The sequence below is a fragment of the Pezoporus flaviventris genome, unplaced genomic scaffold (assembly GCF_033815535.1).
Source record: "Pezoporus flaviventris isolate CSIRO_AGI_PZ_B2104156 unplaced genomic scaffold, CSIRO_AGI_Pfla_v1 ptg000013l, whole genome shotgun sequence".
Lineage (NCBI taxonomy): Eukaryota > Metazoa > Chordata > Aves > Psittaciformes > Psittacidae > Pezoporus > Pezoporus flaviventris.
The window spans coordinates 36933161-36946190 of NW_026892561.1; the positions used below are offsets into that span (position 1 = coordinate 36933161).

At 35.9% G+C, this 13030-nt stretch overlaps 1 protein-coding gene across 29 annotated transcripts in view; it reads left to right on the plus strand.

Annotated features, from left to right (window-relative positions):
* DLG1 (discs large MAGUK scaffold protein 1) overlaps nt 1–13030 on the plus strand; it is a 164229-nt gene that overhangs the window by 62457 nt on the left and 88742 nt on the right. For 3 of the 29 annotated variants that reach the window (XM_061452862.1, XM_061452869.1, XM_061452864.1), the window contains exon 1: nt 9830–10997. The exons of 23 other annotated variants lie outside the window; for them this stretch is intronic. In XM_061452862.1, coding sequence (XP_061308846.1) covers nt 10773–10997 — 225 coding nt within the window. In that variant the 5' untranslated portion in view covers nt 9830–10772. Of the gene's footprint in view, nt 1–9826; nt 10998–13030 lie in introns of those variants that run through there. 3 more of the 29 variants (XM_061452860.1, XM_061452863.1, XM_061452868.1) reach the window with 3 other exon arrangements.

Consider the following 13030-nt stretch of genomic DNA (forward strand, 5'->3'; position numbering starts at 1 on the left):
AGTTGAGCTTTCTCTAGCTGTAGTAACTTTCTGTAAAGACACTGATGTAAAACCCAGAACAGTTTTACAGAAATCAGCATGGATGACTGTACTCTGCCTTACTCTGCTCAGATGTGATCTAAGCGGTTTTTTTTTAATTTTCTTGGGGTATGTTAAATACACAACTCTGCTGCACTGTTCTAGAAGTAAGAAACCACCTCTCATTTAAGCTGTTGTGGAAATAATGTTAAGCAGTGTGTAAATATAATTACAAAGTATGGTGAGGTCTTTTCAAAATACTGTGTATCTGAGGTCTCTGAGGAGGATTACTATTATCTTTCTGAAATGTATAAGTGCTGGGAAATACCGCTGGATAGGAAAGAATGTGTGTATGAGAAATACCACTGTGCAACTATTACTACCGTTTATACCATACATCTGATTATTTTCAGGTGACTTCTCTTTTTATTATTTTTATTTTATTAACTTGAAAGCAATCTGGTAGAACTAAAATTTCCCAGAGCTTTGTTCATCTGAAAACTGGGGTGGGTTCTCCAGGTTCCAGTTGTTCGCCAGCTTTTTGTGGAACTTTGAATTCTGATACGAAGTTGGGTATTTGGAGTGAGGAGTGCATCCATAGTTTCATAGGCCCTGGGATTCTTCATGGGACCTTTTTAGAGTAAAATGCCTTTTTTGCTCAAAAAATTTCTTTTTGGTTAGCAAATGGTTTGCTGAAGTTATTGAAATAAAGGCTGTAAAGTCTTGAGTATGTCAGAAAAAATCCCAAGGTTGCTGTTGTATTCATTAGCTTAGCTGGTCCTCTTCTTTTGGCTTGATGATCTGCAAGGTTTTCACAGTTTTGGCATCGCTCATGGTGAAGATGAGTTTAGTAACAACAGTTCTGTAATTAATTTGTGTAATTCATTTGGTAGGTTGGCTTGGTGTGCTTTGTAGGGATCAGGTCTTGGCTAATACACAAGATCTTGATTAGCTTTATTCAATAGTATATTTGCTCAAGGAAACCAAATGTTGATAGAGGATGTTATGTTTATTACACCCATGAGATAATGAGAAGATTTTTCTAAAAAATATTGATGTTAAATACATTTGAAATTTTAATTTGGAGAACAAATTGTAGTTTTATGATCATATACTGCTTTTTAAGAAATGCTGCAGAGGGCAGTAGAATCAGATTTTGAGGAATACCTTCTTTTATAGCAAGCCCTCTGCAGTATAGAGCAGTAATACAGAACACGAATAGAATGTAGTGAAGAAGGGAAATGGTTTAAGTAATTCACATTTTGTTCTTGAGAGGTTTTCAAATTTTCTAGGGCTTAAAGCAACCTTTAGGACTTGCTTGGATAGGGGGATCATTATCAAAGAGCAGCTTGCAGTGACCAGAAAGAGAAATGTGTATCCCAAATTTTTAGAGGATGAGCATATGACTAATATTTATCGAATATCCCACTTTGAGTACTGTAGTAACTCAAGGTGGTTTACCTTCTTGACAGAGGGGTGGGCTACCTCAGATTCAGGTTAAGATACTGCATGCTTGCAATTACCATGAAATAATGGGTGCTAGCTGTACTGATTTAAAAGTTAAACATGAGGCAGGGCTTACAGCTTTTATTTTGTTACGGTGGAGTTTTGTCAGTTCGTACTTCATGTATCTCGAGCCCCAAAGAAGTACATTTGACCCAGGAGGTTGTGTCCTCTGTTCCCCATTTAATACTGTGTGAAGTGGAACTGTATTTCTGTAACAGTGAAAATGGGTCACTTCAAATCCTTCACAAATCCTGTCCCAAACAAAATATTTGGAAGAATTCTTCGGATTTTTTTGTTGTTGTTTGTTTGGGTTTTTAGGGGAGGGTTTTTTTGTTGTTGTTGTTTCTGTGGGTTTTTTGTTTTGGGTCTTGTTTTGTTGTGTTTTTTTTTGTTTGTTTTTTTTGTTTTTAATACTATTTCTTCAGTTTGAGGTTTCCAAATTCCAGGAAAAAAAAAGGGATCAAGTTGAATTCTCTGTGATTTTGTGAATTTTTGATGTAATTGAAGCTATACATTGCTGCCAAGATTGACCACTAGATGGTGATACTACAACAGGATTTATTTCAATTTTAAAACTGAATTCGTTTTCTCTCAGATCTTCAGATTGACATTTTTTACTTTAACATTTGTTTTTGTTAGATATCTTCAAGGAAGTGAAATCTGACATAGGTGTGATACACTGCCAAGCAAGTTTTTAAATTGTGAAGTAGAAGTTGGAGTTTTCTGTCAAGGAAAAAAAACTTTGAGTAATAGATTATTACAAGGCTTTAAAACAGTGGGTCATGATGTAATAGTAAGAATTATTACTCTTAAGATCTATTTAAGATAGATTTTAAAAAAACCCCTATCTTAAATCTCAGTATTTGTTTTAAAAAAACTGCATGAAAGGGAAAGTATTTTATTTATAGGTCTACATTTACGATGTAATGTGGCAATTCAGTATTTAAGTGTAAGCCCTGATTGGGTTGTTATTTATGTTATTATTAAGTTTGTGTATTCTGTTGGTATCTGGGGTGTCAGTACAGCAACTTCAAAGAAAACATGCAGTTATTTGTAAACTACTAAATATATCTTGTACTGGGAAGGTACACCATGAGTAGTGTGATAAATATTCATCTTGATCCTGGGCTGTAATATATTCATAATATTACAGTATTCACTGCAGTTCCATTATATCCCCAATTCTCATTCCCCAATTTGTACAAGGTTGGTTTTAGAGAATTTTTCAACTATTTGCTAAATTTATAAATGGTACTATGCTATGGCTGCCTGCAGTAACAGGAAGCTGGACTTTCTGATTCAGGAAGATCTCTTCAGTTCTTTTTTAACCAAGTATTTTTTTGCTGATCTCTCTCCGGAGGTTTTCACCGTAACACCAAAGGGTGTGAGAAAAATGCTTGCACTTGGTTTGTTCCTTACACATATAGCACACATTGACAGCTGGCATAAATGTTTTAGTTGGAACACTACTAGCTTTCTTAGTCTAGTAAGGTATCTAAAATTGCTTATTCATGCTATGTAGTAAAATTTTAATTACTGACTAATGTAGCACAGCCATAAAGAACTAAAGGTATTCTACTGGTTGAATATTTGGCATTGTCACAATAGCTTTGTGCAGTCGTCGATGAAGTAGCAAGACAATCCAGGAATTGTGAGAAATAGGTTTGGGGTGGGAAAGTGTTAATCTTGAACTTCTGGTTATGTAATTCTGGACTCTGTATGTATTTCAAGCAACATAGTTGGCTACTTTACTGTTGTTGTGTGCTCACAGAAATAATGATCTCAGTACAAGTGAGGCTGGGAAAAGACAATAACGAGGAGATTGGGCAGTGCAGTGATTGACCATTTTCAATACTGGCTGCCTGTTTGATCTTATACAAAGACCTGTCATTCCAGCTGAGTGCTGTGATACTCCACTAGAGTGCCTGAGCTTCAGATAATGCAGTAAACAATCCCTACTTCCTATACCAGAGATCTTTGTAAGAATTGTTTTAGGCATGTGGATTAATGCTGCTTGCCCATTTCAAGCACATCAGTGGAGTCTCTTGTGGTTATATAAACAGTGAATAAAACTATGACTTCATAATATTGTGACATTAAATGCAAATTAGTTACTGGTTTTCTACATTTGAACAATGAAGTATTTCAAACTAAGGTGAAGTACTGTTCCCCATTGAAAAAAGACATAAGTTTTTTGCCTCAAATTTTAACAAGTATCTTTTTGCCCAAGTGAAGCATCTGGTACTCGTGTGCAAAGCTAATCTCATAATGTGTTGAATACCTTTGAACCAGTAGCTTTGCCTTTTGTCAGTGCCTCTCTGCTTTATTTGTGTATACCTAGCCGTGTATTAAACTTACTTGGGCTCAGTTTGCATTACAGAGAAAGCGGTAAACAGTTCTACGGCTGTATCAGTGTCTGAACTGTTGGAGCTTGGGGTGGTGTAGTGGGAAGGGAAGGATTACTCTATGCTTACAGTATTAGCTACTGAGACAGGCAGTAGGTTAGCTGGGCATTTCATTTGAGATAGTGCTGTGATTATGTCCTTGCTGGGTGTAAGAAGTATGCTCTTCAGCCTTACCTTTCCTCTTGCTTAGAAGTCACGTCCCCTGTTTCTGTGCCAGATACCCCTACTTAGTGTAATGCACACACCGTTTCAAAAAGGTTTCTAATAATACGTATCAGCAGTACCCAAGCCATCTACATGACAGGCTTTGTAATCCTAGTACAGCAGTGTGGTTTACTACATGCACTGTAGTTTTACTCTATGAAATAAATGTCTTGTGCCCACTTAGTGTGTGTTTGCTTTTTTTCACATGTTTAGACATCTTTGGAAAATTATTTCCAGGACCTGATGGTATTTAAGCTTAATGGCTTTAAATTAACTCTAGTATGAAACTGCTTATCTGTTAGTGCTGCAGCGCTGTGTAACAGTCTACATAAAATGACTGGTATCACAGGAATGAAATATGGTAAGGTGGTACTTGTTCTTAAAATAGCATCCAGAATGGAGAGGAGAAATGAGAACTTGTGCTCATTTATCTACTGGCAAAACATGGTAAAGCTTTATTGAAGGGCAGAATCAGTGATTATGTGAAGAAATTACAGATGAGAAAGCAGTGAAAGCATTGTCAAGGGAAGTTCTGCTGCACAAATCACTTGGAGCATGTACATAAAGGTCATCTTGATGTAGGTTTATAGGGTTTTTTAGGTCCACACAATAGAATTCTTCAGAAAAGCTTACAGAGAAATCTAAGCTGTCACAGAGTAAGAAAAAATAAAATATCTTAGTATTTAATTGTAAAAAAAAACCAACAAACAAAACCCAAACAATAGCAACAACAGCCAAATCCCCAAAGCAACAAACCAACAACAAAAGGAAAGTAAAGGATAAGAAAGAAGATGAGTAATCATGATGGATTGAGGTTACCAGAGGGATCTTGGAAGAACCTGTATTCTCATCGCATTATCTCAGTGGAATGAGAGCTCAGGGTTAAAACAGATTAATGGAATAATTATGTCAGTACTCAAGTTACAGTCAAAAAGCCAAATGCAATACAAGAAATATCTGCAGAAGCAAATGGGAATGAAACTGCATTATTTTATCACTCTAGAAACTGCACTGTTCCTTATCTTGATGAAGACAGCCAGTCAATCTAGAAATGGTTCATAGAAGAGGAATAAGTAGTCAGAGCAGACAGCAGCTACTATGCCATGAAAGGTGAATCTGTTTCAGTCCTCAGTTTGTGGAAAAACTAAGTCAGAAGATAGGGATGTAACTACTTGTCAGTAAAGTTGAGCCAGTAAAATTATGAAAATTACGAGGGAATTGTTATTTCAGAAAGATATAATTCTATTTAGAAACATAAATTAGCAAGTGACAGTTGTCTTATAGCCCCTAAACACAGTGATCTACTGTCAGTATCTGACTTCAGAATAATCTTTTAGCTGCTGATAGTGTTTCGGTTTGTGGCTATACCAGTAAAGGTATTGCAGCATCCACTGCTTGTCTCTTCTGCCCTTTTTCTTCAACTGGAAGTAACCACTTTTATTTAATTCTTTCCCATTAATCTGTATGGGAAACAACTGCTTATATAAGTGTGAATATACACACATGCTGCTTTTAATGCAGAACAACTTCCTTTCCCTGTGAACCTGAACCTTGTACTGATAAACATGGTAGGTTCCATTCTCTTTATCATCTGGTGTGTCTTCCTTCCAGTTCCACCCATATCCTCAAGTGCTTGCTCAAAAGTCTTTCAGAGATTGTTGAGCTTCTGTTAAAATAGATTTCTCTGTACATTAAGAGAGTTTTTCTGCTCTCAGAAAAAATTATTGTTACAATTCGAACTATGCACATTCCAGGTTAGCCACCAGTTCAAGTAATTGTAACTTCCTGTTTCCTCTAGTGTGTTTTCTTGCCTGTATGGTTTCCTAAATCCTGCTCTTGCCTGATCAGCAAGGTGAAATCACCCTGAAGATGAAGATGCTGTTTTCAGTTAGAAATTAAAGATAAGTTGACATGTAATTGTCAAGATTAGTTATGACCGTGAGAAAGTTGCTGTTACCTTTTTTCTAAATTGAGACCTTTCTAAAGCTTTTTGATATCTTGAGCAGGAAAACAATACTTCTGGAATTCGGAACAAACCTAGAATACAGGAAATTATAGGGAGACTTGAACGTCCCCTCACAAATGCTCATTTTTAGACTATCATATTACTTTGGTGGTCACTCTTGAGAGGAGGTTCTCTACAATATTTAATTAAAATGCCCAGCCCAAGTTCTTGATAGGATACTACTTACAAGCTTCCTGTAATTGAAGAATATACAAATATGTGCAAAAGTGTCGGTTTGTGTCTTGTAGTAAGAAGCAGTTGACCAAATCTGCCTTTTCTCTCTGTGGATTTGCTCCACAAATACTTGCCAACAGAAGCAAGAAAGAAAAGCTCTAACAGATGGACCATGGATTAATCCGAACATTAGAACAACCTAAGATACAGTAATCACCATCAAGTAATTTTAATAACAGGTTATACTCTTTTTGCCTCAGATTTCTCCTGAGCCCTTAGTGCTCTTGGGCTCATTCTGATGACTAATGAAAGCTTAAAGAAACAGAAACTTGCATTAAACACAGAATGTTTTTTATCAGTCTGGCGTGCCAGAAAGATGAGCAGGATATTCATGAACAGGGTACAGAAGGCTTAGGCAGTTCAGTCTGTACAGATTGGTAGGTTGTCTGAGGTGTAGTATGAGTAATAATGTAATAATCTCTGATACTCAATATTTATACCAAAATGTGTCATTATAAAATAATCATGCTGGGGTGTTTACTTATAAAATACTTTCAGCAGTAAAAGATTTAGTTTTTCGTATGTAAATTATACTTGATCAAGCGTTATCCTTTCAGTCCCATTTCTCAACTAAAAGCTAAGTTGAGCTTTCTAATGTATGTTAGCAGAAAGGGTTAACTGTTTCTTTTTCCACAGTATCCGTTTTGAGCAGTGTACTTTTAGGCTTTGGCTTAGAATATTGTGTATGCTTGTTAATGAGATTTAAATTTGTTTTGCCAGTAAAATTTCATTACATATAGAATTCTGAAAATTGTAAAAAGTAAACATTAATTTATGTCTGTATTTTCAGTGATGTGGTTTTGTTTCCCTGCCTGGAGAGTTAAAAGTTGCATAATCTATATTTGGGTATTTAAATAGAGTTCCGCACATTCCTTTTGTCTCTATTTTTTCCAATAAAAACCTAAGTGATACTGAAAATAAAGTAAGTCCCTACCATTGTTTTACGTGGTTCTTGATTTTTCCTTCTTAAGTGTATCACTTGATTCCTTTAGGGTCTGTGCTTATTTTAGCCAACATTCTGTTTAGCAGGATGGCAGTAAAACTGGCATAATATACTTTTCAAATGCTTCAGGGCTTTTGTTGCTTTTGTTTAAAAAGGGTAATTGAGATAACTGCTGTTTGCATATACAGCTTTTTTGTTAGTGTTTTTTTTTTGTGTGGTTTTTGTTTTTTTTTTTGAGGGGTGTGTGTGTGTGTGGGGATTGCTTGTTTAAATTTTAGCCCCATCAGTTCAATATCCAGAATATGGAAAAAGGGATGACAGAAGCTCTCACCTCTCTTCAGGACTTCCTGAGATTCCCTGGTGAGCTTCCCTCTTCTACCTTCTGGCTCTGGAGTCAATCATTCACAGATGAAATTTCAGCTACCACTTCTGTGCTGATGATTCCTAGATTGTCTCCTTTCTCTGGCTACTTATTTTTCTGCCCAAATAGTGCTTTCTCTGATTTCTACTTGTAGGTGTTTGACCCACGGTTGAAATGCTCTTTGACTGAAACAAGCCTTTGTTTTTACTCCCACCCATCCTTTTTTCAGCTGTACAAGTGACCAGTCTTCTAGTCTGGACTCCTCTGTGTTATCCTCATGTTTCACCATCTCTAGAATTATGCCTTGCCGTTATCTTCCGGTTGCTTTGTAGCTCATAAAAATCAGTATGTGTCTCATTACGACAGTACAGGCTCCTTCTACAAATAACTGCAACTTTTATCTTCTTAGGCATCAGCGAATCTTGCTCAGTATCGTTACCATCCATATGGAGTGTAGGTGACACAGATTGCTGTCTTTTATCACCAGTGAGATTGCATAACCTTCTCCTGAAATACTTTTCTGGATTTCTGTCTCCCTTGAAATTAAATCATCATAGCTTTGCTTTTAGGATTTTTTTTTTTTTTTCTCTTTCCCCATATGAGCCTTCCCTGAAGTGCTGGTTTCTGGAGTCTCTTTTTCAGTGTTGCCACAGTTAATCATTGGCTGGGTAGGAATCAACCTTGAAAGAAACTGTATTAAACCCCAGCAACCCTGTCTCATCTTAGGCAGACTGATAAAGCAGCAAGAAAAATAGGCACTTGGTGCATTGCTTGTCCATGTATTGTGGTGTTCCCTTTCAGAATTTTAAACAATACTCTACCATGTGACTCAGTTTGGAGCCTGTAGGGAGAGCTAAATATAGATATATAAATGATTTCTTAAAAACACCTTAACATTTTTTTGAAAGCTATACTAATACTCTTGTGCTTTCTGATCTTTTAAAAATGCCCATCAGTGTCAACATTTAAGGCAATATGAAGAAAAACGTGAAAAATACTTTCACTTTAACTCTTTATAAAAGGATTCAGAATTTGAAGCATGTAACTTGCAGTGTGTTTCAAATATCTTTAGTCATAGCTAGGGATTAAGAAATATCTCCAGTAAGAAGCTCATAGGCATTTTTCAGACTAAGTATTTTCTGTGGGTCTGGAAAAGGTAGGGCTTGGGTAGGGCTGCAGTCTTCCTGTGAAAAGAATTCACATTATAAAAAGCTTGTCCATTTAAAAGGATCATTGAATCTGTTATGTCTCAGGCATTGCTCTACCTCCATTATCTATCTTATGAACAAAGCTTTGAAGACACTGAACAAGTCAGACCAGGTTTCATATGATTTACACTGATAAGTCATTGTATTTTTTATGGATATTAATAAAGTACCTGAAAGATGTACTCAGAATATTTGTATATATTATGTTATTGAGCTGTACTAGTGACTAGAAGTAAATAGGGCATTGATCTTATTACCACAGCTTTAAATTAATGTACTTATTATTTCTGTTTGTAATGTAAGCTGTCAGGAAGAATTTGTCACAGAGAATAGGATAGCTGTCAGTAAGAATTTGTTAAGTAAAAGAGTATATTGCACCAAAAAAAAAGTATATTGGGGGTTTTGGTAATCCCCACTAACATGTACATTATGAGTCAGTGGGTTTGTAGAATCATGATAAATTGAGGCATTGTGAGGAATTTCTCTACTTTTGTTTGTCAAATGGAGAGTTTTCTTCTCTTTGGAAATGTTTGCCCTGGTGTTACGATTGTGACTGTTAGAGCATTTTATACAGGAACATACCACAAAAAGTTCTGATAACTTGGCACTGGATTTCAGAAGGCAAGTTTGTACTGAAAGCTTTGCCATTTAGCCTATTTCCTGAGTAATCTCATTGCTGAGAGCTGGAGGAGGTGTGTTGTTTTATTTTTATTTAATAGTTGACTATAAAAATATGTCTGGTGAGTTCTGTAGGGTGACTTGAATTGCATCTAATCTTTTAGATACTTACTGTGTGAATTCTTTTTTTTTTACTGTGAAGAGAGCAGAGAAAATCCACTCTCTAATGTTCTTGTGATTTGCAATGGAAAGTAATTGTTACTGAAAAGTCATTAGTGCATAATAAGAATTCTTTTTTTTTTTAACCAATTCTCCTGAGAGATGATGCTGGATCACAAATATATTCATTTATTGCTTTCATATTATGCTTACAGTAGGCAGAATTTTAGAAACGGGTGTTATGATCATGACACATTAATCATAGAATAAGAACGAGAGTGTTGGACTTAGTGTTTAACCTTAATATCCTTTATCTTAATGATTAAAAAAACAGGGCAAAACATACTGAAATAACCCCATTCGACATCCACTGATACGCAACGCAAAATTACTATTTTCTTTATTTTTTTCCCCCTATAGTTGTTTTATGCAATAAAGAAGGGGGAAAAAATATGAAAGAACTGTTTGCTGGTTTCTTCAGTATTCTTTTCTGAACATGGTGTTAATTTCTTTTTGCACTGTGGAACGTTTTCAGAAAGACAAAATCAGGGAAGAAGTGCAGTTCCGCTGCATGCTCCCTATTTTGTTCGGTTCAGGTTTATAATTTATGCAAGCAAGGAAGTGAAAAGATGCTATTGGATCTTACTACAGGCAGTGATTGAAACTTGGTTATTTTTGATCTATGCTTTCTCCACCCAGTAGCTCTTATCATCCACCACCATCCTCATAGCTGTGAATTGGTAACATTGTACTGTACCTGCTACCTAGATTCTCTTGAAATATCTGTTGTCAGCTGGAAGAGAAAACAAGCTTTCAATCCTGTGGGTTCTGAAAGAGGAAAAATAAGCAAAACGTTTGCTTGCCTTTTTATGTTTTTTTTTTTTTTAATTGCTTGAGATTGTGTTAGTCATTGTAATCGCAGGTAGAGAAGGGATGTAGGGGGTGGAAAGGCTTGGAAGAAAAATAGCATCAGCTATCAAGAATTTTGTTTTCCCGGTTTGTAAATGATGCTGCTGTAATTCTATCTGCATTTTTTTTCCCCTGCTCATTCACCACTCAGCAGCTGGTAGGGAAGTAAGACTGCCTGGCAACCACCTGCAGAGCTGCAGAGATGAATTACATTTTCGGAAATAACACACTCCTCTATTCTCGGGCCAATCGAGGCAACACTAGCTCAAGCCACAGTTCTGTAGGCCCAAAGCACAAGCAGTGGGCAAAGAAAGGCTCAACAGATGAGTTACGGAATGAGCCTTCCCGTTGGCAGCAGATAGTTGCATTTTTCACTCGGAGACATGGGTTCATTGACTGCATTTCTGTTGCTGCCAGCTCCACCCAGGTAATATGCCACTTGTTGAAATTATTGTGTCTGCATGTTTTCTGGTTACTTGCTAGTTAGAAATAGCAATTATTTAAATATGCATGCTGTCATTTAATCTCTTGATTTATGAATGCTGTTTTCTGTCTGCTTTCATTGTCCTATTTTGCAGAGCTCTGTACAATTTTTAACATTAAAGCATGAAAATGGAAACACTAGATAAGGTCTGATTTTTGTTTAAGTTATTTTACCAAGTGATGAGCCTCCAGTGAGTTTAAATATGAGATATTATAATGAAATAGTTAAATACTGAAAAATGCAGTTTGCATTCTCCTGCCTAGCTCTGGAGGGGAGTAATGTACTTAAGAAATAACAATTCCATGGCAGCAGTAAGATGACAAGTCAAATAAAGACTACATATTTCCTGATTCAGGAATTTCATTTAAAGGATTAAATAATTGAAAGTCTTAATTATACACAGCACATGAAATTCTAGTCTGTGTCATTTTTCTGGGTTTTTTTGGGCTGCTAATAAACCTTAAGTAAGATGACAGAATGCCTTCCTTACAGAATATACATTTAGTAATGCAGAAAACAACATTTTTTCAGCTTCACTGTCTAAGTGATTTTTTTATTAATTATCATTGAAAGTCATGTAAAAAGAGGCAAGCCATATTTTATGTGTGTGGGTTTGGGGTGAGTTCTTAAGGTTGATACTGAGAGAAGTTTAAACTTACTGACACTAGCAAATTAGTATCTCTTTTGATAATATGATAAGAATCTATGGAACAATGCCGAGATGTCAGCATTGTTTGAAAATGTGAGATTAGATTTGTTTTACTTACTGTCAAGCTAAATTCAGCTTTAGTCAAGATGTCATATAACCTGAAGTACTGCAAAACTTGTAAAAAAAAAAAATAAAATAAAAAAAAGAAAGATTTGTTGCCCTCAGACACAGCAGTACCATTAAGATAATTTGTATTTGTTGGTAATCGTTTCAAAGGTGATAAACTGGAATTTCTTCTGAAGTCTGGTTATTGTTACCTGTTTTCTGCTTGTGAATTTAGAGTAAACAATGAATAGGAGACCTTAGAGGGGGATTTTCACTTTTTTGTTGCAAACATATGTGAAGCATGAAGGTCTAAGAGGGCTCCTGTAGTTTCTGTAATGGGTCATTATACAACTCTTAAGTGAATCATTAGGTAGACATAATAGCTTTTAAGAACTGATTTTTTTGTTTGTTTGTTTGTTTTTTCGGGGGGGGGAGGGGGGGCTTAAAGCCAAAATATACAGTATTAGTCTTTTGAATTAATATTATGGTTGCTCTTATTTAATGCATGAACAAGTAATGTTAGAATGCCTGAAACTTGCAGTTGGTCTGGTTAGTCAGGGCTATAAACTTGCTAATAAATAAAATACTGAATCACTTCTGCTTTGAGTGTGGGCTGAACCAGATAAAGATCCTGAGATCCCTTCAAACCAAAGCTGTCATTCTGTGAATATCCCAGCGTTTGTTCCTATTTTTCTGCTATGAAAAAGGTAGCTTACCTCAGTGAAAGCCTGCCAGATTTTTTCAGAAGTCTGACAATTCTTCTGTTAAAAAGAACTGCTTGCTTATACATGTTCATGGCCAGAAGGAAGGAAGGAAAAAAAACCTTAAAATGTTTTGAAGTGGTTGTGAAAAAAAAAACAAAACACCTTAATGAGCATATTAAGAAGTGATGCACTGAAAACGTAAGAGCTTGTTGCAGCCTCTTCCTCTGGAAAGATGCTGTGCTGTACTGTACTCATCCCTTATCCACCCGTTGCAGCTGTTCTAGCCTCAGGGAGGAAAAAAGACATTTGGAGAGTTCTCATTGTGATGCAGTTTTGTTTTTCAGTTGTCTTCAGTTTTTATTCTGTGATGTATTATTCTGAAAATTCTTGATGACTTTTATTCATTTAAGATACTTGAATGTAATCATATTTGCAGAGTGCAAATAAATAATTAGATGTGATATACTCGTCTAACCTTGTCTGTTGAGCTTCTACTTGTGGAGCTGGCCTTTATACTC